Genomic DNA, 27911 nt, shown 5'->3' with positions numbered 1-27911 from the left:
CATTTCTCAACAGAGAATGATGGAGAATCAACGTGTCATCAAATAGCTGAGTTTTCTTTTCAGTGTCTTTAGGACGGACCTTGAGCTAATTTCAAGGATCACTTAAGGTCCTGCCAAGTGCCTAGAAAAACAAACTAAAATACCCTTCAGTATTTAAAAGACTTTGACAGCTCTCTATTTTTAAAATCAAATGCAAATTTTATCTTTCAAGGTCAGGACACTTCTAGCTCACACTGTGGTTCGCCCCTTACTTTTCGTCTTCTGCCACCATCTCAAGCACTGCCTTCCCTGTAAAGTATTCCCACAGTGTGGTCCTTCCACAGGTATTTATTCAACATTTGTTGGGAAGGTAATATGTGCCAGGCACTGTTCCAACCTGCAGACACTCAGTGGCAAGAAAAAGAGTTAAAGATTTCTTACTCAGGGAGGTCCACTAAAGAGGAAAAAACCCCCACAAATACGTACACACTGATGTCCTTCCACAACCAGAGGTTTAGGGTGATGAGTGAGCTGTGGTTGTGTGTGCATGTGCAAGGGTATATGTGTGCACATAGGAGTGCAAGTGGGGGTGAAAGAGTGTCATTGTGTGTTTAAAGGTTGCATGTGCGTATGTGATGAATGTGTGACATATTCATGTGAGTGTGTTTGTGCATGTGCAAGAATGTCAGTGAACACACATGAATGTGTTAAACTTGTGTTGGTGAGAAAGAGAAAGAGATTGAGTTTGAACAGGGAGGCTGGATACGTCTGGAGGACAGTATCTAATCTCCACCAAAGGGACTGAGTAGAACACACATGGGGACGTCTCTGGAATCAGTTCCATTCAATGGCAAGACCCTGGTGTATACAGAATAGCCAGAAGGTCAGTAAGACAGGCGGGCCTTCTGTTAGGAGATGAGAGAGTATGGAGGTAGGTTGGGGCTCAGTTGTATAAAAAGGCAGTGAAAAGCCCGCATTCTTTTTGTTTTATGTTCCTCTTTCATAGTTTCCTGGAGCACTTGGTATTTATATTATTTGGCTTTGAATATTTTCATTTTGGAGCTATATCCAATTTCATCTCGTGAGTCTTAGTGTTAAAGGCATGGTGGGAATGTCTGTAGACAATCACCCGCAGATGGAAAGGTTTAGAAAACCTGGTATAAGTTCATTTCCTATAAATCTCATTCAATTTGATGGCCATGGTACTGGTACAACTGTTAGGGCTACACTGTAACGTCACCGCAGCATTCTCCATGAGCAAGGACAATAAGGGCTATGCATTGATAATCCTACCTGCCCTACTCCCTCCAGCCCATCAAACAATTTTATAGTGGGGGCAATGGAGCACGTGGCTTTTAGAATCTTATATGGGCCTTAATCTTTTTGAGGATGATGAATCTTGTACCTGACCAGGCAAAGTAGTCTTTCTCCATTTGGGGGACACTAATGAGAACTGATAGTTGCCTCTAATCTTCCACCTCAATGTTTCCCTTTTCTAGAATGTTCCTTGGACTGCTAGAGTAACGATGGTGCCTCCCTGGGACCACATTTGGTTGTACTCTTTATTCTTTTACTTGCAGTGCCATTTCTCCAGTAATAAACTGATGGGCTATCAGGGAAGAGATGCCTTTGTGATGAACCCCACCCCTTCCTTCTAACATCATGATTACACTCTACCTGGTATTCACCTCTATGTACAGCAGTAGATTTGCATTCAAGGTCTGACTTTGACACATTCCTTTGGCAACTTATGCCACTTTGCATAGAAGTCAGTGTTACCTGTAAAGTGTGGGTTTTTGTAGGGATTTACAATATTAGGGACTAATCATTAAATAAAGGTAGAGGTGGCTGTTGTAATCACAATTATTAATTCCAAAATCATGTTTCCTAAATTTCCCCAGTAATTCTATAATTTTTTTTAGAACACAACTTGGATAAAAGTGGCTCAATGTTTGTTGACAGCTTTTGTCAGGTGTCCTTTTAAGATTTCATACTAGCTTGTTTAGTGCTAACCATAATCCTGTTAATTTGGTACTGTGGAAGATTAAAGTGATCAAGAACTATTTCCTGTCCCACACATTTCTCCTTCAGCATGGCTCCGATGGTCCTCCTGTGGAAAGGTGCACTCTACATGAACTCCACTTAACCTGTGGCAGCTTTCCCACCTAACTGGAAAGGAAGCTATGTGACTTCTGAGGCTAGGTCACAAGAAGCAATGCAGTTTCTGCCTGGTGTCCTTGGGGCTCTTGTTTTGGGGACCCAGCCAGTGAAGGCTTGCATGGAGAGGAGCCAAACATCAATATGGACGCACTAGGCATGTGAGAAAGCTATCTTGGAAGTGGATCCTCCAGGCCCCGGTGAGGCTGGGCCCAGTTGAGGCTGTAGGAAACAGGGATGAGCTGTGTCCTTCAAGCCTGGTCCAAATTATAGACTCATGAAAAAAAAAAACCCAAAAAACAAAACACAACAACAACAAAAAGAAACCGCATGCATTTGTTACATAGCAATAAATTATCGATTTGGATATCATTATATCCAGGTTAGTAATAAGCATACTGAGACAGAGGAAGGTTAAATACTAGATTACAGTGCTAGTACATAATAAATCAAATCCCTAGCACAACAGGTCATAGAGCTTGTGGCGTCTTCTCTTCCTCCCGCTGCCTTTGTTCTAAGTTGTTATTGTGGTTGTCGTCTTGCTTTTGTCTTCTGCCAGAATGACATAAAGAGCTTCTCGTTTTCTAGATTTTTCTTTTCCAAAGCTGAGTGAGGCAGGACTGGGTCAGAGGAGAGGAAGAGCTGGTTGTGGCCGTGCTGAGCAGGGAAGTCACGCCCACCTACTTACTCTGCGGAAACTTTGGTGGGTTGTCATTGACATCAGTCAGTGTGATCGTCACTTTGGTTGTCCCTGAGAGTCCGCCCATGTGTCCACCCATGTCCTTGGCCTGGATCACCACGTGGTACTCCTCCTTGGCTTCCCTGTCCATGTTGGGAAGGGCTGTTCTGATGATACCTGGGCAGATGAGCAGGAAACATCACAGATACTCATTGATAACAGTAGAGCAGAGGAACATTTTAAGCACTGACTAAAACAACCCATTCCCTCAAAGAAAAGTCATTTTAACATGATAATTATAACTGAAAGCCGCCACACCTAAAGCATAAGTATGTTTTCAAGAAAATCATGAAGATTATGTATACTGAATTAATTTTCATTTAGTTTGTTTCAGTGTCCATACAAATAATTACCTCATTTTTCTTATATATAAAGAATTTGAAGTTTGAGTTCCTACTTGCCTGGATGTCCATGACTAAACCCGTATCTTTGAACTTCTAGCAGAAATTTTGGAACTCTATCTCTACATGTAATCATTAGAAACATTTTTATTGCCCACATGAAACTTAAGGTAGGAGGCATAAATTTCATGCAATACAGTAAAATGCTAATATTAATTTTTGAAAGAGTAAAACTAATGCTTTAGAAATATGCACAATGCTTATACAAATATGTACTGTCTACTATCACTGACAACATCAATAAATTCATGATTTAATTCTTTCTAAACCCTGAATACTGGAACATGATTGGCGTGACCACTGCTCACTTAAATTTCAGGGATGGTGTGCAAGGTTTTTAATCTCTATAGATAAAAGTAACACTTGGCCTACAAGTACAAAAAGATCACTGAGGAAGATTTAGTCCTGATCAATCTCTTCCTCTCCAATATTTCTCTGTTTCTGAGCAATACCTTGGAACTCACTGGGTCTCATTTTTTTCTTATCTGTTAAATAATTTGGTAAGTTTGAACTGGTAGTTATTTATAAGTCCCTCAGACAAAGAAGGCTGCAATTTTTAACATGCCAACAACCTAGATGAAGTCCCATATGTAGTTTGGTTAACCTGGAAAGGTTGATGGAAAATGTCTTTGATGAATCCTAGCCAATAACTGCAAAAATCATATTCTGAGCAAGGTGGCTACAAATAAGTGAATGTATAGGTAAATGGAAATTATTATAGAATAAATGAACAATAGCTGGTGGACTAAATATCCACATACATACATATATATTATCAAATTAGTGATAAGAAGAGGTGCAGATTCTTGGTAAATATATTTCAAAATAATAGGACCTAAAGGTCCCTGAAATAATATGGTGGATGATCAGTTTTATAGGATTTTATTGTTTAGTCAAGAGTCAAATTTGGTACAAATGAAAGACAGATTTTGTTTTTTATTTTAGTCATTGTATTTATTCACTTTGTCTGGTTTGCTCTTTGTTATCTGTAAGAAATGTACAAATTCTTTTATCTGGATGCGGATGTCCACTGGGAATCTATGTTCACAGCAGGATAGAGTGAGAAAGTGTTGTCTCCTGAGGCAACAGGAATATTAACACCCACTCCTGACACCCGCCGGATTGCACAGTGGTCTTCAAAGCACGCTTTGAGAGCTGCTGGTATTTTGCACCAGGCTCCAAGTCCTATGGTCTCTTAATTTGGTTCCACAGTCCAAGACCTTTCTGACATTCAAGTTGAAAATTGAAATCATTTGTCATCATGACCAGGTGAAACATAGACGTAACAATAACAAATATGTCACACTGTAAGCCAACTGTATGCCAGGCACATGCATAAAGTGTCTAATCCTCACACTACCCTTCTAAGGTGGCCCTATTGATTTTTCTTTTCTATACTTGGGAAAACTTGAGAATCAAATAGGTTTAGTGAGCAGGTGTGGACTCCTTATTCACAAAGGGTCACAAATCACAATGAGAGTGACATTCCATAGTACCTGTCTGGGCCTCCACTGAAAAGTAGGGCTGTCCTTCAAGGATACTGTACACTAACTTGGCACTGTTTCCATAGGTGGGATCATCTGCGTCTGAAGCTGTCACCTGGATTACAGATGTTCCTGGAAAGGAGAATAAATTAATTAGATACGTCCCTCAGCTTTTCAAATTACATTCTTGTTCACGAAGTTTTATTTTAAAATTAAACTCAGAGGAGCACCTCACAATGATCCTACAGATTCTCCTTTCCCTGGAGTAGAGATGCAAAGTGAGCTTTATTTTTTCCTTTCTTCCTTTCCTCTTTCCTTCTTGTTCCTTTTAATTGCATGGTTTACAACAAAACTTTCTATATTCATACTACATTCTGCTACAGTTGGTAGTTAAAATAATAATATGAACCTTATTGCCAAAACATTCTAGGACCCATGCAATTGAAATGCTCAGTATATCAAATAATTAAATAAAAATCTCCCCAAAGAGTATAATAAATGAAAATTAATGATGAATTGCTTTTCATGAAAGGACAGAGTGCAATCTTCCATCTGCAGTGTGGCAATAAATATATCATTTATTGTAGCCTTGCATGTAATAAAATTGCTGCTAATACTACATTTTAATTAATTTATGGCTATAAATATTGTGCAGAATGCTGTTCCCTACTGACATGAAAACAGCATCTTCCCACCTCTAATCAGGCTGGTAGCCATGTGACAGGAGCTCATCAGCAGGCACCTAGCGTGATCTGAGGCAAGCATTTATGGGTCCCCATGAAGGTACACCAGCGAACTGTTCTTTGCTGGTCACAAAAACCAAATATCTAGAGGATGGCATGTTGGAGAAGGAAAAGAGGAGCTGGAAGGATAAAACTGTCAATGATCAGCATCTCTGCACCAGGCACCATCTGGGGCTCATTCCATGGATCCTGCCAGCATTCTTCTGCTGGGTGTTTTTTATATCCATTTTACTCGTGGGACATTTGAGTGAGAGGTACGATGCTTTGCAATCTCTTTCACAAATTGTTTATGGCCAGAGTCAGGAGTTCAATCCCAATTCAGCAAGCAAAGAAAACAGCCAGTTCCTTCTGGACATTTTCATTGGGGAAGAAGGATCAGTGTGGGAGGCAATGAAGCCCAGAGACACTGTTTGTATCTAACTGTTCTTACTTTGCAGGGCTGTCCGTGACTTTCATGTATGTACACGTAAATGTCACTCTTTTCTGGTTCCCTCCCGTCATTCATTGTTTATACACACAGTCTTTTTTGGGTTTTTCCCAATTCCAAGTATTGAAGACAAAGGAGATTTTTTATAAAGAAGAAAAGGATCATATCACAGCTAAGGAAATTATTAATTTTCATAGATTAATGTACTTCTAAAACTCTGCTAAGTGTTTTTCAACTCCTTTACTTTTACATCCACTTTATTTAACCCTGTCATGGTGTGTATATTATTTTACTCTACAGATGATGAAATACAAACTTAGAAAGGTGTGAGAAGTTGCCTGGGTTCGTGTGTCTGGTCAGAGTTTCAGCGAGGATTCCGTCCCAGCACTCTCTGACCCCAGCCAGCACTCCACTATGACACGCCAGCATGGAGGGTCTGGGTGCTGTCCCTAAGCATGCGGGTCCCCAGAGCTGAGACCAGTGAAACTTCCCATGGGTTATTCTTTGAGATGGCTGGCCTTCCTGCCTCACTTCTCTGCTGTCCCTGCAGCTCAGTTCCTGACTCTGCCATCCCCCATTTATATAGATTTAGTTGATATTCGTTATTTCTTAGTAGAATCCAGACCTGAATATTAAGAAAGTTAAAAAAAAAAAAAAAACTCTGTGGGAAGAGAGAAGGCAAGAAGGCTGAAAGTGGCTTGATTTGAATTCACAAAGTAAGAGAAGAGCTGGGAAGAGGAAGGAGAGGACACAAGAGTGTCCAAGAGGCAGAATGGGAGAAGCTTTGGGCTGCCAGGTCGCTCCTGAGTTGGCTGATCTCCATATTTAGGACTTGGTTTGTTCATCCATCAAAGTGGGCTGTGCGACACTCTTCGTGCCTACATTCTTTGGAGCTCATGTGATTAGACACACCCGCTAATCAGAACAGGCCTGTTATTCACTGTGTGAAAGACAGACCTTTCCTCATCCGGGGCATGCTTCTCAAATGCTACAACTGCATGCATTCTAGAAAGTCAAATGGAAGTTGTTGTCAGAAGGTGGCCAGTTGAAGAATGCCTTCAGAGTCCCATAGTTGAACAATGGAATGTGTCGTCAAACACCTTGGGAAGACATACCTACTCTGAATCCACTGATGACATAATGTGAAGTGTAGTGAATTATGCATTCTGGGTCCACTTACTAGTCCAGATGACCCTGGATAAATTAGTTAACCTACTTCTACCTTGGGTTTCTCATCTGTAAAAGAGAGGCAATTGGACCTGCCTCATTGCAAACAGTAATCACAGCAAAAATTAACTAAAGCCAGGCATGGTGGTGCACCAGCGAATCAGGAGGCTGAGGCAAGAGGATCACAATTTTGAGAATAACCTCAGCAACTTGACAAGGCCCTAGGCAACTTAGTGAGACCCTGTCTCAAAACAAACAATAAAAGTGTTGAAGATGTGGCTCAGTGGTTAAGCGGCCCTGGGTTCAACCCCCAGTACCCTTCCCGGCAAAAAAATAGATAATACAGTGCTTGGAGACTGTCAATTATCACACGGTCTCCATCCAACAAATACTACCATTGCTAGTACTTACTGAACATCAATATGCCTTATTCCCATTTTACAGAAGAGAAAATGAAGGCTAAGAGAATAGATGTAGGGGCTTGGGTTATAGCTCTTTAGTAGGGCTATTGACTTGCATGTGTAAGGCACTGGGTTAGATCCTCATCACCACAGCAAAATAAATAAAATAAAGGTATTGTCCATCTACAACTAATTTTTTTTAAAAGAAAGAAGAGATGTAATGGATTCTGATTCATACACCTGAGAATACAGAGGTCAGAAACACCCAGATTCAATCCCATTCTTCCCTCTTCTCCACCCTTTAAAAACTTAAGCTGCATTGTAATACCTCAAGTCCACTAGGAACATAAAATTCCAGCTACACCAATGAGCAATTTTTGTTTGTTATTTTGCCACAAAAGATATAGCCCAAGTTCTACTTGGGAGGACAGTCTCCACGGTGACCACTGGCAGGGATACCAGGCCAGGAAGTGGAGTAGGTCTTCCCCACTTACGCACCCACATTGGACCTCTCAGGCACGTTGGCGTGATAGGTCTCGTGCAGAAACTCTGGAGGGTTGTCATTAATGTCCTGGACCTTGACGATGAATTCTGACGGTGGCTCCAGTGGCCGATTGGTGTCCCTGTCCACCGCCTGAGCCATCAGTGTGTACTGGGCTCTCTCCTCTCGGTCCAATGTCTTGGTGGCATGAATGTTCCCTGATTTGTCATCAATCACAAAAATGGTTCCGGCTCCTTCACCTGAGAGAATGTATTTGATGTTCCCATCACCAGAGTCAATATCGGAATGAAGCTAGGAAAAGAGAAACGGAGATTTTTAATTTCACAAGGGATGAAGGGAGATAGTGACTTATGATGATGGCTGCCACACGTGTGCACACACACACAGGCACACATACACACTTCATGAGAGTTCACCCTTATTTTACAAATGAAGAGACAGAATCCTGAAGAAGATCATTGTCTTGACCAAGGTCACACAACTGAGAAACAATAAAGCCAAGGATCAAATACTTTTTATTCTAGAGCTCATTCTCTTCCTTTCCCTCTTTTCAGTCACATGCACACATACAAAATATACACACACATACATATATATATATATCTCATACTAGTAATTTTGAAAGAAATGCATGCATATCTTTAAAAATATAAACATGAATTTATGCAATTATAAGACTTCCTCTCAGTTCTGGCTCCCACACCTTCATCTTCCTGATCAGAAGTCACCATTGTTACCAGATTCATGTGAATGCTCTGGAAGCTATTCTCATCTACACAGTTGCAAGCCTATCTCTACAGTGACGGGTGTCCCAGCTTATGTTTACCTAATAAAGGTCCTAGCACACACTTCATTCTTCACCTTGCCATTTTCCTCTAACAGTAAATTCAGGAGCCCTTCCATATGGATACATCCAAGTCCACCTCACTCACACTGTGCATATTATTTTCATCTCTTTTGGCGCTCCTCTTCAAGGGACACCTGGGATGCGTCTAGGACTTTTGTTATTTCTAACTGATCAGACTTTTCCAGTATCCCTGCTGTGCAGCACTCTGGTCTGTGGCTCTGAGGATGTGTCTTCATAGAAAGAGAGCTCATTCTGACCACAGAGGATGGGCAGGTGGGATGGGGTAAGACACATGCAATTCTGTAGACCCTAGGAACATCCCTAAAATCCTGGAGGTTTCCACCTCTGGACAAAGCCTAAAGGCAAGATGAATCCTGCTTAAATCCATACTTGTCAGGCCTAAGAAATCACCCAGGTTACTTAGTTACCAGCCCTGTGCCTTTTGACCTTGAGTCTGCTCTACTTTGAACATGGACCTTCCCCAAGGGCCTCATCTGATTTTCCTGCTGCAACAAACTCCCCACATTCTCTTGTTGTTCAACTTCAATTTCAGAAGCCTTCATCTTAATTTGAGTTCTTTGATCCTCATGATGCTCTTTGTGGGAAAAGAGAAGCATGATTTTCCCTGTTCTCATAATCCCCAGAGTAGACAAATGACCAAAAAAGGCCTTGAATCCACCTACTACATAAGAAAACCCACTGTAAACTGAAGAACCTTTACAATAATTAAAACAATAATTATTGTTACTAATTCTCTTTAATACTAATTATATTGTTAATGCTATTTGATTATTATTACTACTCTGATTTTAATTATTACTATGAAACCAAGGCAAAGAGAGCTTGCCCAGTCACAAAGCAAGATTGAACATGCTGCTTTTTGAAATTCTATATTATTTCAGTTTTCCCCCAAAGATATCTAATTGATTTGTGGTGTTTCAAATACACCAAATATTTTATCTCAGAGGGATACATGTAGGTACAAATTTAAAAGATCATTATGTTTTTCGACCTCATGATTCCTCAGAGGAAAAAAAATAAAACTTTACTTAAGAATTTTTTTTATTTGTGTTTTGTTGTGAAATCGTGGCTGACATACTTTGGAAGAAAAAGGCCGTTTGAGAACAACAAATGAAGTTGTTCGAAGGCCTGTAATGGATGGACAGAATTGCTCCAATCTTCGTACGGTTTTTCCCAACAGAGGCAGAGCGCCCCCTGCAGTCCCTCCCCAGGGTGGCTGCGGGGTGTCCCTCTGTATTCTCTGACTCATCCAAAGTTAGGGGCTCAGTCCTGTGACTGAGGAATAAAGAAACAAGTGAAAGTGGACAGATACTGAAAGTTTCTGGAGGCCTTCCTATAGGACACAGGAGTTGGAGAATTTTCTTAGGAATCAAATAGATAAATTTCACAATCGGCCAAATAATTGAAAATTTTACAGAACACCTCATTTTTTTTTCCTACTTTGTTTTTGGATTTGCAAGTCAGATATGAATCCCCTTTTCTTTTTCTCTTACAGCGAAGAGTTACAGTATGGACAATGATATTTATGAGGTTTCACACAAAAACCAGTTTGGGAGATGAGTGGACTCTGTCAGGGATCAGCCTCTGCACCGGGCACAGCCGATTCCTGAGTCACCCACTGCCAGCCTCCCCCTCAGCACATCTCAGCACGACACAGACTGCATTTCCTACCCAAAATCTGAAAGTCTATGTTTTGCCAAATTTGGCTTTTTCAGGGAATCTTGAAGCGCTCAACCTTGAATGTTATCAAATCAAAGGCTGCTAGAGAACAAGCCAACTTCTCCATTGCTCTTATTTATGGAGAACTAGACCAGCACCATTTCAAAAGGAAAATCCATACAATCCAGTCACTTTTCTTTCCTCTCCCTTCCAATCTAACATGAGATTCACCCTTAGGTGTGAACTTCTGACAGGCTTTGAGAGACACTAGGATTTTCTTCCCTCCTTCTTGGCCTTCTGTTCCCTTCTAAGAGCCATGATAATTGCTTGGTCCAGAGATGATGAAATGGCTCCCCAGGTCCTGTCCCCTCTGTCACCCTCCCTCTCTAACACATCATGGCTCCCCAGTGAGAAAGTCCCAAGGCAGCAGGTTCAGTCTTCTCAGAATGATTCACACACAGCTTTCCACCTGGTTCAAGCTCTATGACCCCTGCCTTAACTGAAGTCTCTGCCTCCTCTACTTAGGGAATTGGCATGCAATTATTTCCCTGAATTTCCATCTTCCAAAGTTATATTCATTTTGGATATAAAAGAATGAAATTCCTTTGATACCTTTTTTTTCAAAATGATATGCTCCCAATCTGACACAATATTACTGAGACTCTCATAAATCCCCTCTAAGTATGTTGATGATATAAATATGAAGTGCTGTCCTTATGTTAAGGAAGAATAAAGATAACCTTGTTGGTTGCAAGGGACTCAAAATAACCTGACATCGGCCCCTTGCCTCTCTTTCCCTCCCTGAGTAACTCCTGCTCATATTTTAGATCCCATAGTTCTCCATAAAACCTTCCTTTTTTCTTCTCATTGTTACCATTTAATTTCATAATTACATGTATTAAATTTCATCTGTCCTCCTTCTCATTTCAGTTTTTCCCTTTTAATTGCTCAGGTAACTGTCTCTTTTCCCCTATACTCCGACCTCTTTCAGGTCAGGAATTATTCTTACCTTGGTGTAACACATACCTAGTACTGCATTTGCACGTAGTAGGATTTCATTTCTGAGGCTTATAAATAACACTCTCCTTGTCATTAATGTCACTATCATTCAAAAGATAGCTACATGTTTGACCAAAAATGATAGTGGCAAGCCAGTTTTCCAAATGTGTTTTGGATTCTCTACACTTAAAGCATTTTTGGTGATTCTACGCAAAGAAGGCAGAACCTGAGTAAAGTTTGTCACCTGAAACCATCCCACCTGGGTTTTCCCATCCCTAAAGCAACAGGAATAAAAATTATACCCGTCCTGTGACACCCAGTCACTCATCTCTTCAAAAGTGGGCTTAGTCCCAGGACCAGGAGACACAAGCCCAACCCTTTCTCTGAAGCAAAGTACCTTGGGGTTTAGTGAGAAAGAGAGAAATAGAGAGATATGTATAATACAACAAAGAAAGGTATGATAAAAAGCATATATAGAGTTATGAAAATGCAAAGGAAGGACAGCCACATTGGGGTAAGAGTGTGATCAAGGAAATGTCCCCAGATGGAGGATGATTTAAGAAGTGATGATCAGTTCCATGTCAGTAGACTGTCAAGCAGCCTACAGAGCTGTTTTATGGTATTACCTTAAGTGGGAAACATGAGTGAGTTTATATCTTGGAAAAGAAAACTGAGAGCATGTGTGTACATGATGTTGGGTTTTTACTGATGGCAGACCATCCAAGTTTTCCCTATTAGCTTTCCATTTTTATTGTCCAAGTGGTATTGTTCCCATCAGTAGAGGGAGACAGGTAAATGTCGCACGGAAGTAGGCTTACCCTGCCCACGAGCACAGGGTCAGGCCCGGTGTACTCCTCTATCACAAAGAACTGGTTCCAGACCCAGCCTCGCTTGGAACGCTGCAGCACCTGCCCCTCCTTGCCCTTCTCGTGGTGTCCGTAGAATGAGGGCCGCAGGTGGCTTCGTCGCTCCAGGGCAAAGGCCTGGCTGTGGCACAGCATGCTCAGGCACACCAGCGCGGCTTGTAAACAGTAGTTCTCCTTCATTTTTGGTTATGTGGTAGGCACAGGAGAATGCGGCTGTCACCCGTCCACCAGCCCAGTGGCGGTCTTTCCTGTGGGAGTCTCCCGGATGCGTCAGGCAGACCTCTCCTGGAAGAGAATGTCTTCGCTCTCTGAGCACATCACGTCAGGGCTGCCCACTTCCCCGGTCGGCTTCTGCAAGCGAAGAGAGGTTTGATTAGCTGCAGGCTTCACCCTCACTTCATTTCATTTCCGTTCAGTAAACAGTTAGGCTTCAGCGTCAGTATAGCAAGTGTGTCAGCCTAGGGTCAGTTAGCTGATGTCTTTTGAGTTCAACTGGCTCGTTTATGAAATGGGGATAAGAATCCTACTCATTGCAAGGATGTCACAGGGATTAAATGAGCAATGCATGTAAGTCTCTTAGCACAATACCTGGTACACGGTATTTATCTGTTAGTGTGATTGATCATAAATGTGCTTGCCTATGTTCTTATAAGAGAGAAACTTGGAGCACTATAAAAGCCCAGGAGAGGAACACAGAATCCAAACTGGAAATGGTAGAGGTTCTACAATGAAAGCAGATTTTCTAGAAGATGGAATGACTGAGCTAACAGCAATAAGAAGGTAAAGAATAGGATATGTTATGGTTTGGATGTGAGGTGTCCCCCAAAAGCGCATGTGTGAGACAATGCAGGAAGGTTCAGAGGGGAAATGATTGGGTTATGAGAGCCTTAACCCAACCAGTGAATCAGGTGATTACCTGATGTGATTTATAGAATGGCAACTGAAGGCAGGTAGGGTGTGGCTGGAGGAGGTGGGTCACTGGGGGCATAGCACTGGGGTATATATTTGTATCTGGCAAGTGGAGATGTCTTTCTCTGCTTTGTGATCATCATGTGAGCTGCTTCCTTCTGTCACACTCTTCTGCCATGAGGTTAAGCCTCACCTTGAACCCTGAGGAATGGAGTCTGCTATCTAGGGATTGAGACCTCTGAAACCATAAATCCCCAAATAAACTTTTCCTCCTCTATAATTATTCTGGTTGAAATTTTGTCACAGTGGTGAAAAACACTGACTAAAACAGGGTACCATGCAGAAGGAACAGCTTAACCCTAACTCTACAGGTAGTCAAAGGCATAACATATTCCAAACCTTTAACAAGACTGGAAGATATAAGGAAAGCAGGCAATGGACCATGCTAGAGAAGGGAGGTTGAGGCAGATCCCAAGGATGAAGGGCAGTAAAAAGTTTATTGGAGAAATAATAGGTCAAGTTCTCAAGGATTCACTGGTGAATTAATCAAGGCTACAATGATCAATGAAGGTTTCAATATTAATCCAATGGGCAATATTTGTTTTTGTCTGATCAGAAGTCCACCCCGAAAGCAGACAGGCTTACAGAGGATACTTCACAAGCTCTCTCTAATCAGGAGAAACAAACCAGTATGCTCGATGTAAAGATCTCGTTTCTAACACCCAGATATGATGCAGCTACTCATCAAGAATAAGACTGAGACACTAATGCCTTTCACCTTTCCACATTCTGTGAACATTTCAGATGGTCACCCCTGTTCTCTCTCCATTCTTTGTGCTGGTTCTTCACTCCTGCTTCAGATTATTGACCTTCCCTCACTGGACTGAAGATTTCTGGTGCTGGAAATCCAGTTTTCCTCTAGGACACTTCACTCTTTCTCTCCTCTCTTATAGCCCCGCACATTCTTGTTTAGAAGTATCCTTTCACACTGGAATGCGCAGGACACCAGACATGACCCTAGCTCCTAAACCAGTTGACCTCACCATCACCCTTCCACCAATGGTAGGGGGATCTCAGAAGGTTGTTGTGCATGGAGGAGGACAGATAGATATTAAGGATGATACCCCCTTTTAGTGCTGCTGGGTCCCAATGGAACTGGCAAGCTTACTGAACATTGTACTATTACCTAATTCTTCGCTAACTGGTTTGGATGAAGTAGAGAGAGGAAGGAGGGACAGGAAGAAGAAAACATGGAGCTGTGCATTGTGGGAGGTAATTAGACTTCAAGATCAGATAGGCCTGAAATGAAATATCACTTCTAGATCTTATAATCTGAGTGACCTTGGACATGTCAATCAGTCACTCTGAGTCCCTGTGGTCTCCTGTGAATGGCGAGAAGAATAAGAACCCTTGCACCCACATAGGGCTGAAGATAGAGTAGGGAACTGGCACACCCTGGATTTCCTCCATGTTTACTAAAGTGCCACAATCCAAGGCTGCAGGACTCACTTGCCTTAGGGGTGAATACAGATGGGGGTGCCCAGAAGAGGACAACGAGGTGCTTTCTCTAAAGGAGAGATTGAAGAACAAGAAGGACTCAGGGTACCACGGCAATCTGGCCTTAAAAGTCCAGGAAAAAAAGGAATTAGAGGAATTCTGATTTGTTCTAATTCCTTCCCTTCTGGTGGTCTGGACTCTGCCAATCCAGGCCTTTCTGTTTTCTTTGTAATATGGCAACATGGATCTGGGGAGGCAATAGATAACTAATAAATTCCAGGTGTCCCCCACTGTCCTCAGTGACACTTGTGACGGTAGCATGATAGTTCCTTCTTAAATAACAGGGAGTATATTCAAACTTTGTGGTGTGCAGGCACTGGGGTGGATAAAGGGCTATGTGAGAGAAGGAGGCCCATCAAAAATGAAGTGCTATCATTCAACAGCTTCACCCTTACACTCAACATTGTAATAAGGCACTAAATGCTGTTTCTAGCAAGCAAAACAGATGATGTGGGAAGAGCACAGAGAGGGCCCCAGGAGTGGTGAGATCCTACAATGAGGCAATAGGAAGCAACAGGAAGGTCTCCGGGCTTACATGGGGAAGCGTGAGATTGGTGGAGAATCTGCCCAGCTGGTCATGGCACCTCATCAGTTTCCCTCTGTGACAATCTGCCTCATTCTCAGCAAAGTGGCTTCCGGCTTCATATTCATGGTTAGAGCTCTGGTGAGAGATGGTGGGCACTATTTTTTTTTTTTTTTTCTGATTCATATACTGTGTCTTTACTAGACTGGAAGCCAGACTCTTAAGTTTGGTTTCTATTTTATTTGTGACATATAACCAGGACCTGAGCTCAAAGCAGTCCATTCATAATATTCAAATGTATGATTTAAACCACATATTTCAGGTTCAAAATTAATATTGCCTCTATAGAAATTCAAGAAGCAAGAGAAAAGGAAGAGCATATGGTGTTGTGAGATCCTGCCCATTTTGTACCATGCCAAGTATTAAACGTTCATTCACATGGTGATAAATTATTCTTGCATATAAGCTGTGAAGTGTATTTGAAAGGGTTTAATTAAAGTTGATATTTCTGCACCTCTTTCTTCTGGCTGCCATTTTGTTGTAAAGTACAATTATTTCTGACACCAAAGTGTTGAAACTAGATGACAACTTTTCCCCCCTTTATAAAAAAAGAAAAACAATCTAGCTTAATGCTAATGAGTTTAAGAGTTTCCATATGACCAATAAACAATCAGCCTTGCACTTTGTTAGGAGGTAAACAGTCTATTTACTTCTGTTGGAAAGGTTGTAAAAGTTGTCATTTGGCTTCATCATGTTAAACGCTTAGATGACTACCCAATAGATAAAATCGTTTAATGATTACTGTAGTTTTGTATAAGATGGATTTTATCACTTTTTGTTTATTCATTTTCAGAATAAAAATGTTTTCAAAATTTTTTTCTAATCACTGTTCTAAAACATTACAAATATTAATCCATCTATTGATTTCTATAACAATCATATGAATAGACATGTTTCTTGTTCAAAAGGAGAAGGAAACTGAAACCAGATTTAAAAGTGACTTGTGCTAGGTTAGGCTTCTGATAAGAGGTTAGCTAGTATTTGATCCCATGCCATCTGGCTCTAGTTAGTCTATTTGTAACCAGTGTATAATACCATCTCCTACCGTTTGTTCTGTTTTTTAAAGTTTAAAAGGATATGATATGGACACTCTAATAAAAATGGTAACCAGCAGCCACCTGAATGTGGGAAGTAAGCCAGCATTGTAATTGGATATACACCAATATTAAGATTATGTTGAAAACAGTTAACATTTGTCAGGTGCTATCTGTCCAATGTTCTTATAAGGGTTTTCAATGAGTTGAGTCACCAATCATTCCAATAACTCATAGTACAAATGTTATTCCCATTTTACAAATAAGTATTTTGGGGTGCACCAAGAAAAAGTCACCTAACCAAGGTTACAGAGCCAGCAAGGCTAAGAGTTGAGATGGAACCCCCTGAATTTTGTTTCATACCTGCATTCCTATCTCTCTGATTCCACCTGTCACTGCCTCTCTGAGAAAAGACTGAGGATCAGATATAGAAACACAACCCTATGAACACACAATTGACTGACCATGACAAAAGTTTAAGGTTGGGGAGCATGAGGACTTGAGGTAGGCTATGACAAAAAACTATTAACTAAACCCCAAAGAAAAAGAGAAAGCATTTCATAGCAAGACCAAAGTGAAGAGGAGCAGGAAGTAATTATATCAGACCACCCACAAAAATGTACAGCCAAACTGTAGTTAGTTAAGAGTGTGCAAAAGTTAAGCTTTGTTTTTTAATTTTAAATTTGTTTCAGAATTTCTATATATATAGGTTAAAATGAATATATAAGTTAAAATGTATCCAAGAAGCTTTTTTTTTTTCTGTTCTTTTCCTTTCTTTCTTTCTTTTTTTTTTTAAAGAAATGCTTCTAGAATCTGGAGACGTGATTGATGTATTCAGTGCCAGAAACTTTGCAGGAATCTTGCATGAAAATTAATAGGAGACCTCCCTCCTAAGAAGACCTCGATGTTGGTAATAATTAGGAAAATATATCAGTGTTCTAATTAGCTTTAATAAAGACCCCCAGGGCAGTTCTTGAACAATTTTTCCATTAAAAATTTCCAGTGGTATGCCAGAATGCCTAAGCATTGGGGTTCCATTAAAACATATAGGAGGGCTTTATTTTTTGACGGGAGTACTTCGCTTGGAGGGAAAAATAAATGTTGTTGAAAGTCACAGGAGTAATAACATGACAGGAAAATGGATTTGCAAAACCACCAGCCCTAAGTGGAAGGCTTACCCCTCTATCTTGAGAGCAGATAGCCCGTCATAAGCTACTGCGCCCTGAGCATAAAACTCTCTTGCTGTGCCTGCTTTTGTCTCTGTAAAAGAAAATGACATATTCGGGTGTTTAAGTATATTTGGACTCCTGCTGGAAATTGTTATCGGGTAAGGAAGGGAAGACAAAAGCACTTAACAAAGAGGAAACTAATTTGGAATTTCATCTTTCTCCTCCCCACAGAGTTGGAAGGATCAGACAGACTGACCCATTCCTTTTATTTCCAGGTAGCTAATTTACAACTAAAGACAGGTTATCACTACATGAAGAATATTACCAAGTCCTGCACTAGAACTCAAAATCCCATTCTGTATGGGCAATGTCCCCTCATTGGTGAGTGAGCTCAGGGGCTCTGGTCTCCTCTTCAACAAACACAGCTTTGTAACCAATCAGATTCTATTATGCAAATTAATTCAAGCATATTTTATCCCGCGTTTTTATCTCATCATTCAGCACTGAGCTGGTGTCTGGTTTCAAATCAAATCACAGGAATTATGTTTTGTCTGTGAAAATCATCCAGGAAGGGAAGAGGAGGTGTTACAAGAATTATCGAATCACGAATCATCTTCCCTGATTTCTACACTGGCATGAACTCAAGGCAATCACTTTTTTTTCAGGTGCAAAATATACAGTGGAGACCACAAAAGAATTAGGGTATATATTACTCCACTTTAATATCAAATTCAAATGTTATGGTATGCAGAAAAAAGTGCCCCTTATTAATGATCAGCGTGGTCTCAAAAGATGCATTGAAATATCACAACCGTTCCAATGTCTGACTCTAGAGAACTTCAGGTGCTCAGTTTTGGAAATACAAAGATCATTCACTTCCTGCATGGCATGCAAACCTGGGTCCAAAATTTAGCTCCATCACTTACAGGTTACACAGAATTAAATTACAATAGTAGATAAAATCTTTAGACAGGCTTCTGGTTTTTCCAAAACTGAATAGCATGCTCAGGGCTCAGTACACATCGTTTTATGTGTGTTTTCACCACAGCTGTATGAAAATATTACTCAAATTTTTATTTATGAGAAAACAGAAGCTCCGAGTTGTAAAGTCACTCACCCAAGTACAGGCAGAATTACTGGCAATGTTGCAATTCAAGTTCAGGTTTACATGATTACAAAACCCATGCTTGGCCTGGGAATATTTCACCTGCCTTCCAAACTCTGAGAGTCCACAGTCCTGATCTTCAGTACAAGGAGAAGGTATTTCCCATCTTCAAGGATCATCACAGCTACAGAATTTTATTTGATATTGACAAGCATCTTTTTTAGATGTGAATTCCATTATGCTCTATGTCTGTATAATAAGACTTTATATTCTTAGGGTGCCATAGCCAGAAGGTATCATAGGAATCCAACTTGAGGCCCCTGACCTCATCCTGTGTAATCATTTGGTACCTATTTATCTCTTTACATCATTAAATCATCTCCAAATGATCAGATGGTCATATGCTAGGCATGCAATGAAGAACTTAATATTTGTGCTCTGTTTAGTCCTCAAGACAGACTTTTTCTCACTGTAATATTTTTAAATGTTAATTATTAAGATGAATAAAATATATCAACACATGCAGGAAATCACACTGTCAGCGGTGTCAGCCTTGACGATGCTCTACATGAATGTGTGGAAAGGGAGAGGGATTTCATTTTCGATTTTTTCTTTCTTCTGCATCAGTTAAACTAAGTGAAGATGAAGGCAAAGTGGCAAAAATAATCAGATGCATAACATCACCTAACATCACTGTTGATATGAATGTCCCATATGAAAATGCCCTGTGGTCTCTGAGCAGCAAATACACATAAAACTGTCTTTATCTGCCCATGCCTTCATTTGGCAACAGCTTTTCACAGTGCCAGGTCTGGGTGGGACCTTGGGAATACACTGAAGTCAAGTAGTGCCTACCTGTAGGATCTGCGTCTGTCTTCAGCTAATGATGAGAACATGACCTCTTCAGGTGAGTGAGGGTACCTTGGGATCCGGGCAATCAGGACTATGTACAGGAGTGTTACGGTTTTGATGTGAGATGTCCCCCAAAAGCTCACGTGTGAGACAATGCAAGAAGGTTCAGAGGAGAAATGATTGGATTGTGAGAGTCTTAACCTAATCAGTGAATTAATCCCTGATAGGAATAAACTGAGTGGTAACTGCAGAGGTAGGGTATGGCTGCAGGAGGTGGGAATTCAGGGCCTGGCTTAGAGGTAGATATTTGTATCTGGTAAGTGGAGACCTCTCTCTCTGCTTCCTGATTATGATGCAAGTTGCTTTCCTCTGCCACACTCTTCTGCCGTGATATTCAGCCTCACCTTGAGTCCTCTGGAATGGAGCTGGCGTTCTATGAACTAAGACCTCTGAAACCATGAGACCCTAAATAAACCTTTCCTCCTCTTCATTTTTTCTGGTTGAGTCTTTCAGTCACAGCAGGGAAAAAACTGACTAAAACAAGGAGCAAAAATAAGTCAGTCACCACAGCCCTACAGATGAACATGTGACATATCAGCTGTGCTCTGACATTAGCCTACCCAAGTCTCTTCCAAGTAAACCCCCACACCCACAACCACCCACGCCTGGAACCTCCTTCACTCACACTCTGAGGCATGACCACACCTACTTCTGTGACAATCAAACCATACACCGACCATCGGCTGCCTCTACCTGTGCAACATGGCTCATAATGGTAAGTTGGATGAGTTGCAGTCTCTTGGGAACATGAATGAAAGAATGCAGGAATCCTCTGCAGTTGGTCGAGGGGGCTGAAACAGGTAGTTTGGGAGGCAACTGAGGAGGCACAGCCACTAAGTGACATCTAGCAGTGGCTCAGGTTTCAGTGAAATTAAGGACATGAAGGATCCAGTTAGAAACCAAAAAGAAGTAAATACAGCCTCTGTGCCTATGCTATGCAAATGGAAGATTGCGTGACCCTGTTTTCTGAAGATCTTGACAATCAGGGACTGCCCTTTAGCTGCTTTCTCCAAGGGACCCAGCCCGGCTGATTTGTCTCTGAACTTCTATGAGGTCACATGCAATACTCTGTCACTCAGATGACAGTACACTGCCGATATATGGGCTAACTTGAGGGCAGCCCCTTATCAAAACAGCGACCTAGTGAACCATGAGAATTAGGAGGAAAAAGTTAAGCCTGTTTAAGGGTGCAATACACTAGTTGTGAAGATCGCTTGTTCAGCTGTAGAAAATGCCATCTTCTGTGAATTTCCAAGGAAGATGAAGTCAAAATAACAGATCTCTAGATCAAAAGTCAAGATAGATATGCTATAGCATAGGTTCTGCCAGTGAACTGATGTTCGACATTGGAAAAAAAATATGCTTCTTCCTCAGGGACTAAGTTTTTCCTTTTATAAAGCAGAAAGAGGGAAATTGCTTATTAAAGATTATTGCATACCTGCAGAAGCCTGTGAGTCTGGGCTTTGCTGAGACAGAGCAACCCTCCTGGATGGACGTTTTCATCTCATTCTGAGGTCTGAGCCCAACTAATAGGACAGCTCCCCGCCCAACTCCAGGAAGCCTCACGTACATACAACCTGGCGGGATCCGTGCCCTCTAGGCCTGGGCAATGCATCGCCCTGTTAACCAGACAGTTCTTGAATCCGTGCATTAGGACTCAGCCTTTACTGATGGCCAGTGGGAATCCATTAAGGATTTCTAGCCAAGAGATTGGCAGGATCCAGAATATCTAAGATGCGCAGTAGAAACAAGGGTGAGCAGAAGCAGCTGTGATGAAGCATTGAACAACCTAGGCTCAGGAAGAAGGGCTTAGAGGAAGGAGGCTCAAGGTCTACTCCCTGGATGTATGACTTTCCTCTGCCAGTCCAAGCTGCCATGTTGGAGATGAGAAGCACATTAGGATGGGTCTCAAAGTGGGAGTCCCAAGATCAAAAAAGGTGATGCATTGAGAGAGAACTTTGTAGGGTACCTGTCACGTGGGGAACATCAAAAAATGTAATGTTTACAAAGGCAAAAGCCTTTTCTCAACTGATCACTATTGTAAAACAGAAGACACCCTGAAACACAGTAGGTGACCAAGATTAGTTAGGGATGCTGTTTCTTCCACAAGTAAATAAATGCATACTATAAGCCTGGTATATGTGCATTGGCACAGCATGGTGCTTGCCTCACGAAGTGCTGCAGGAGTTTACTGTCTACTAAAGGGGAAAAAAAATCAATACTTCTAATAGGGATTGCTGAATGTAAAGACAGACGTGCTTGAGGGTGCTGAGATAAGTAATCCAGTGATGTCCAAAAGACACACAATGTGAATCACGTACATAATTTTAAGATTTCTAGACAATATGTTTTAAAAAGTCAAACATGGCTGAAATGAATTTTAACCACATATTTTATTTATCCAGTATGTACCAAATTGTCTCATTTTATCATGTATTCAATACATAAACTATTGAGATATCCATATTTTTTTGTGTGTTTGTGTTTTGTCTGGTGTCCTGGAGCCACTGAAATACTCCGGGGAGAGGAATCATGAACTAGAAACATGGCTCCGGAGGAGGAAAGAGGTTCTTGAAACCCTGCAGATGCAGAGGACCCTGGAACTGAGTGGAAGGACAGAGGATGAGGCAACTGCAAGAGGAAAGTGAAACCATAGTTGTGTTGTTCCTGACCCTCCTCAGGGGAAACGTGGGTCTGGAAAGCAAAAGCACTGAGTTTTAAGCATTTTAATCTTTGTGAAGCCAATGGGCAGGTGGACAGGTAACTCCAGCACAGGTTCTAAAGTTCTTCCAAGGGTCACCATCATCAATGCAACCCTTTCTGTTTAAGTGTGGAGATGCTGTTAGAGTGTTAAATTCTAGAACCTCCAAACTGGATGACAAGGGAGGGAGTTTCAACTATTGGTCTCTCACTTCAACAGACAAATAGGAAAATCGAGATACAGAGATGATAAATAACTCATCCAGAATGAAAAGCCAGGTCAGGAAAGCCTTAACTCCTCCCTGTGCAGAAGAAAAACCAAGAGGGTGGGGGAAGTATCCTCAGGAGAAGGTTCATTTTATAGCATCTCCCTTTTCCTCTCTCCCCTAAATCTGGATTCAAAGCCATCTTCTCTTTCAAACCATTTCCAGGAAAACAATGCAGACCAGGAAATGACATTCAAAAGGAACTGGAGAGACTGTCTGAGGGGAACAGGACCAGGGACAGAAATCTTCATATTCTTCCTAGAGTCTGATGACCTGCAGAGAGCCACTGTGGAACAATCTGTTTTTTTAGGTATAAACAAAGAGAGGAGGAATTGTTATCCAAAGGTGGCCTTGATAACTGACAGGGGCTTCATGTGGGTCTTTTGAAATAATTACTAAAGCCAGGGAGAGTGTGACTCAGGCACACAGGGCTCAGAGCCTTTAGATTTCCAAGAGGTGCATCCTGTGACCCCAGTTAACTCAGAGACACACACACTGGCCCAGCTTAATCAGAGCGCATAGGTGCCACCAAGCAGGAGAGGCATGCGGTCAGGTTCTTCCAATTATCAGAAGCCCGATTTTCACCAGAGTGCGGGTGGGCTATTCGGAGGGCTCTTTACTAATGTACTTCCCTGGATTCCTGCATTCTGCCAAGAGCAGACTAAACACTGCCACATTTTAAATGACATTTGTGTGCATCTACATATACTACAGAGAGTTTCTTACCCCCTTTACTTTTGGAAAACAGACACCAACAATAGCCTTGTAATTATCTCACTGTTGTTTCAAAGAAGCCAATCTTTGAAGTCCAATCCTTTCTTTTCAATGTATTAATGTCATTTAGCAGAAGAAAAAAAAAATTTAAGTGAGGGATAAAAGAAAAGTAACGGGATACAGCAAAGCAGTCAAGTGCCTTATATGTGTGCAGAGCATTTTCTGAAGCATAGGCTGAACCCTCCCAGACAGGCAGGACTTTCAAAGGCAACGTTAAGTGTCTTTTGTGGGTCTCAGATGATATGGTTCACTTAATTAGATTTTCTGTAATCCCAGGTTAATCCTATTGAGAATTACAGACGTGAATTTTGACTTGCCTGGCAGAAACATCTATTGTTCCAAATGCATTTCTGGAAGAAAAAAAACTTATTTTTAATCCATTACCAGAATCATTACCACCAAGACACCTTCTCCCTCTCTCCTCCCTCAGGTAGAAGGGACCATTTTGTTTCCTTTGGATCACACTGTCCTTTTACAAAATTTAACAGGGGCACTTTCAATAATTCTTTGTCCTCAATTACATCATCCTCTTCCCCAGGACATATTAAGTTCTCTAAGAATTTGGATGGCAGTTAACCCCTCACTGAATTCCTTGCCACTTGGCACAATAGAGTATGGAATGGACGTTGTATCTGCTGTCATTGAGTATCTGGACTAATGTCTCTCAACCTTGACTGAGCATTAGAAGCAACGGGGGAGCCTTAACAATTCCATTGTCCTCACCCTAAGCCACGTAAAATCAATAAAACCCAGGGTACAGCATTTTTTAAGTTCCCAGGTAATTCCAATATACATCTAGAGTTGATAGATAGTGTTACGCTATCCAGTAGGATACAAGTAGACACAGGTGGCTCTTAAAATTAATTAAAAGACTAGGAATGGAACCACCATATGACCCAGCTGTTCCACTCCTCAGTATTTATTCACAAGAACTGAAATCAGCATACTATGGCAACACGTGCATTTTAATGTTTATAGCAGTACAATTCACAATAACCAGGTTATGGAACCAGTCCAGGTGTTCATCAATAGATGAATGGTATGAATTCACAATGGAGTTCTACTCAGCCATAAAGAAGAAAGAAGTTATGCCATTTGTTAGTAAATGGATGGAACTGAAGAACATCATGATAAGTGAAATAAGCCAGACCAGAAGAACTAGGAAGTAAAATTGATCAAATTATGCTATGTGCATGTACGAACATACCACAATAAATCCCACTCTATATATAATTAGAATGCATTAATGAAAAAATGTATGTATGTAAATAAATAGAAAGAAGACCCAAAAATAGAGGAAGGGGAACAGGGATGGAAAGGGAAAGTACCAGGAAATGAATTTGAGCAAATAGGATCATGTGCAAATATGACTATTTCACAACAAACCTCACTATTGTGTATAATTATAATGCATTAATAAAAACATTAACATTTTAAAAATTAACTTACATTTTAGGACAGTTTCTCAGTACAATAATCCCATTTGAAGTGTTTAGTATATTCATCTCATTTCAAGTGGTTATTTTAATCACTGCAAAAGACCCTGTGTGCCAGTGTTGGTTTTAGGCTCTGAAAATCATCATCTGAATCAGAAATTATCTGTTGTGATGATAAGGAGTACAAAGAACACAGTCCTGAGTGTTCAAAGACCCGCCACTCAGTCACTCAGTGTCCAATAACTAAGACCTCAGTTTTCCTATCCATGCAATGAAGGGTTGGGCAACATGGTGGGTGTCTCCTCAAATGTGATTAGGGGAACACTCTGACAACTCAAGGGATGAAGTGCTATAATGGGTAGGCTAAACCCACGGGATTACTGTACACAGCAAACAGAACAGACAGCTAGACTCAACAAAATTTCTCTTTGAAAAGTATCTCTGCTACTTTATAAAAAAAAAAAAAAATAGGGAAAAAACTGAAACCACTTGTGATATTTTGATCCCTAACAGACTCCCTGTCTCAGTCCAGCAGCAAGTTTGTAAATTCCTGCTTGGATGCCCATAATCTCCGGGTACGGGGAGGAGGCCTCGGCTCAGGAAACCAGGAGCACTGACAGCTGACAACTCATTTCTCCTCTCTTGAGTCTGCTTTCTCCTAAAAAGAAAAGGAGGAACGACACCTGACCTCCCTTCTTCCCAAGTTAATTTGAGGGTCACGTGAGATAATGGATGGGGAAGCTCTTTACAAATGCATAACGTGGGCTGCACAGGTGAGGACAGGGATGATAAGAGGTTGACTGCAGTGCAACTTAGATTTCTGTAGCTAATTTTAAAAGCTTTGGCTTTTAACCTTTGGTATTATGGATTGTAGATAAATGTAAATTATCTTTTGTTATTACAAGAAAGGCTATGTGAGTCTTTCCTTTTCTCCAACAAGGATGTAAAATCTGCTGGACGCTGTAAATGGGTCCCTTTCATGTATGCGGGCATCCTTTTTGTTGGCCCCGGAATGCAATGGGATTCTGCAGCAATGACATATGAGGATGCTGAACTCAGCTCCTTGGCAAGGGGATGGTGCGCATAGTGGGGAGAAGCAGATGGCTGAGTCTGACAAGCAAAGCTGATACAAACCAGACACAGACTCAGTGGGGATACAGGTCAGAAGTTCCTCTGCATAAACTCCAGGCCTCTCAATTATCCATGATATGGGATGATAATGGAGCAATCAGGGGGAGGCTGAGGAAAGCCGCCAGCCAGATGCAATGGGTTTTCCTGGCCAGATTAGTTCTAGGAGGTCATCTTATCAAATCACTCATCATCCATCAAATTTCTGCTTTAAACAGCCCCAGCCACTGGTGAGCAGGTCTGTGAGTGAGTTACCGTCTATGCCTTACCTTCTTTCCACTGAGTATCTGCCATGTCACAGACACTATGCCATATGACTCATATACAGTCTTTTGCTTTCATTTTTTAAATTCTTGGTTCTAGTTAGTTATAAATAACAGCAGAATGCATTTGGATTCATGGTACACAAATGGAGTACAACTTTTTATTTCTCTGGTTGTACACCATGTAGATTCACACCATTTGTGTAATCATGCATGTACATAGGGTGATGATGTCTGTCTCATTCCACCATATTTCCTTCCACCACTTCCCTCCCCTCATTTCCCTCTATACACATCATCATCAGATTGGTATCACTGCCTCCATAAGGAATTCAGGTAAGAAAACAAAAGCATGAAGCACTCTAGTTTGTATTTAGTTTATTTCTCCAGCCAGCTATTGACTCAAATGAAATTTGTGGGAATATATGACCCACATGGAAGCTCTTTCCCTTCTACCCTTTGACACTGAGCTAAGATCTACTTCTATATTATTCTCTTGAATTATGTTCCCTGGAAATGCTCAGAACTCAGCCAGCCTTCTTTCTATATAGCAACCTTTCGAAAAATATTTGTGAACACTAGGATTTCTGCAGTAGTTAAGTGCTAAGAATTTAGTGAAACAAGTTTGTCGTCTTTGAGAAACTTAGAAGTTACTGGAATTTTTAGAGCATAAGCCTTTCCCATAGGGTCTTATATTCTCCACCTTGGGTGTAACCAGCTCTTTCCATACTAGCTTAGAGGAATCGCCCCCAGCATTCCCCAGATGTCCCTTATCCTGCCCAACTCTTCTTCATAGTCCCTGAAAGAATGAATCATGATTTTCAAACCTTTCTCCCATAACATTTTCTTATTAGAGCAAAATTTTGCTCTGCATCTTTCCCTGCCTAAGTCTCCAAAGAAGGTGCTAATAAGTAATAAAAAGCAAGGTGTGCAGGGAACTGGAGGAAGACAGCAGATAATAAATGTCTTCCAGCAAATGGAGTCAGCCCAACAGGAGACAGCCCTGTGAGATGTCATAAGCTGATGGCTGTGGAGGAGGGAGGGTGTGTTGCTCACGAGGAGGTGTGCGTTGTCACAAGTGTGAGTTCTGCCTGGGAGAAACATGCAGCCCGGGGTATGTTCCACCTTTGCTCTCAGGGATCCTCCATGCTATTGACCAACTGCATCTTCTTCTAAATAGATTTACCAGAAGACTACATCTGCAGTTCTTGGCAACACTTTTGGTTGCTTTGAAAGTACTCCTTGACCTTCCTCCCTGAGGGTAGACTCCTTTGAACTACAGCTGCCCCAATCGGTCAAGGGGCAGAAGAGGAAAGATCACCAAGGGATGGTTGCTAAGCATGACTCTGTCGACAAGGACTCATTGCCTTCCTGGTAAGATGTCCCTGACAGAAATACCTACCACTTTCTCTCAAAAAGGATTTCCTAGGAAACCACAGAAAACGACTTGGTCTCCTGTTTCAGAGGCTGTTCCTGCTTCGGAATCCAACCATGGCATCAGCTTATACTCTCTGCAACCCTGAGGACTCTTATGCCTAGATGGTTAGATGTCTCCAGGAGTGAAGCCCCAGCCTCCTCACCTTGCTCTCACAGCACTCGAGGGAGGAGGAATTCGGCACTTGATTGACAGTTGACTTAGCAGGTATACACACAGAGAAAACAGCTAATGGCTCCAGAGCAAGT

General features: G+C 41.3%; 1 protein-coding gene across 3 annotated transcripts in view; it reads right to left on the bottom strand.

Moving 5' to 3' along the window:
- Positions 1 to 27911, bottom strand: part of Cdh11 (cadherin 11) — a 150072-nt gene that overhangs the window by 35197 nt on the left and 86964 nt on the right. For all 3 annotated transcript variants that reach the window (XM_047529789.1, XM_047529790.1, XM_047529791.1), the window contains 4 exons: positions 12345 to 12743; positions 7997 to 8291; positions 4773 to 4892; positions 2825 to 2992 (listed from right to left, as the gene is read on the bottom strand). In XM_047529789.1, the coding sequence (XP_047385745.1) occupies positions 2825 to 2992; positions 4773 to 4892; positions 7997 to 8291; positions 12345 to 12572 (811 nt within the window). In that variant the 5' untranslated portion in view covers positions 12573 to 12743. The remainder of the gene's footprint in view (positions 1 to 2824; positions 2993 to 4772; positions 4893 to 7996; positions 8292 to 12344; positions 12744 to 27911) is intronic.

Source organism: Sciurus carolinensis, chromosome 16, assembly GCF_902686445.1.
Source record: "Sciurus carolinensis chromosome 16, mSciCar1.2, whole genome shotgun sequence".
Classification (NCBI taxonomy): domain Eukaryota; kingdom Metazoa; phylum Chordata; class Mammalia; order Rodentia; family Sciuridae; genus Sciurus; species Sciurus carolinensis.
The sequence above is the reverse complement of the archived record's forward strand: the minus strand, read 5'-3'. Positions and strand labels throughout refer to the sequence as shown.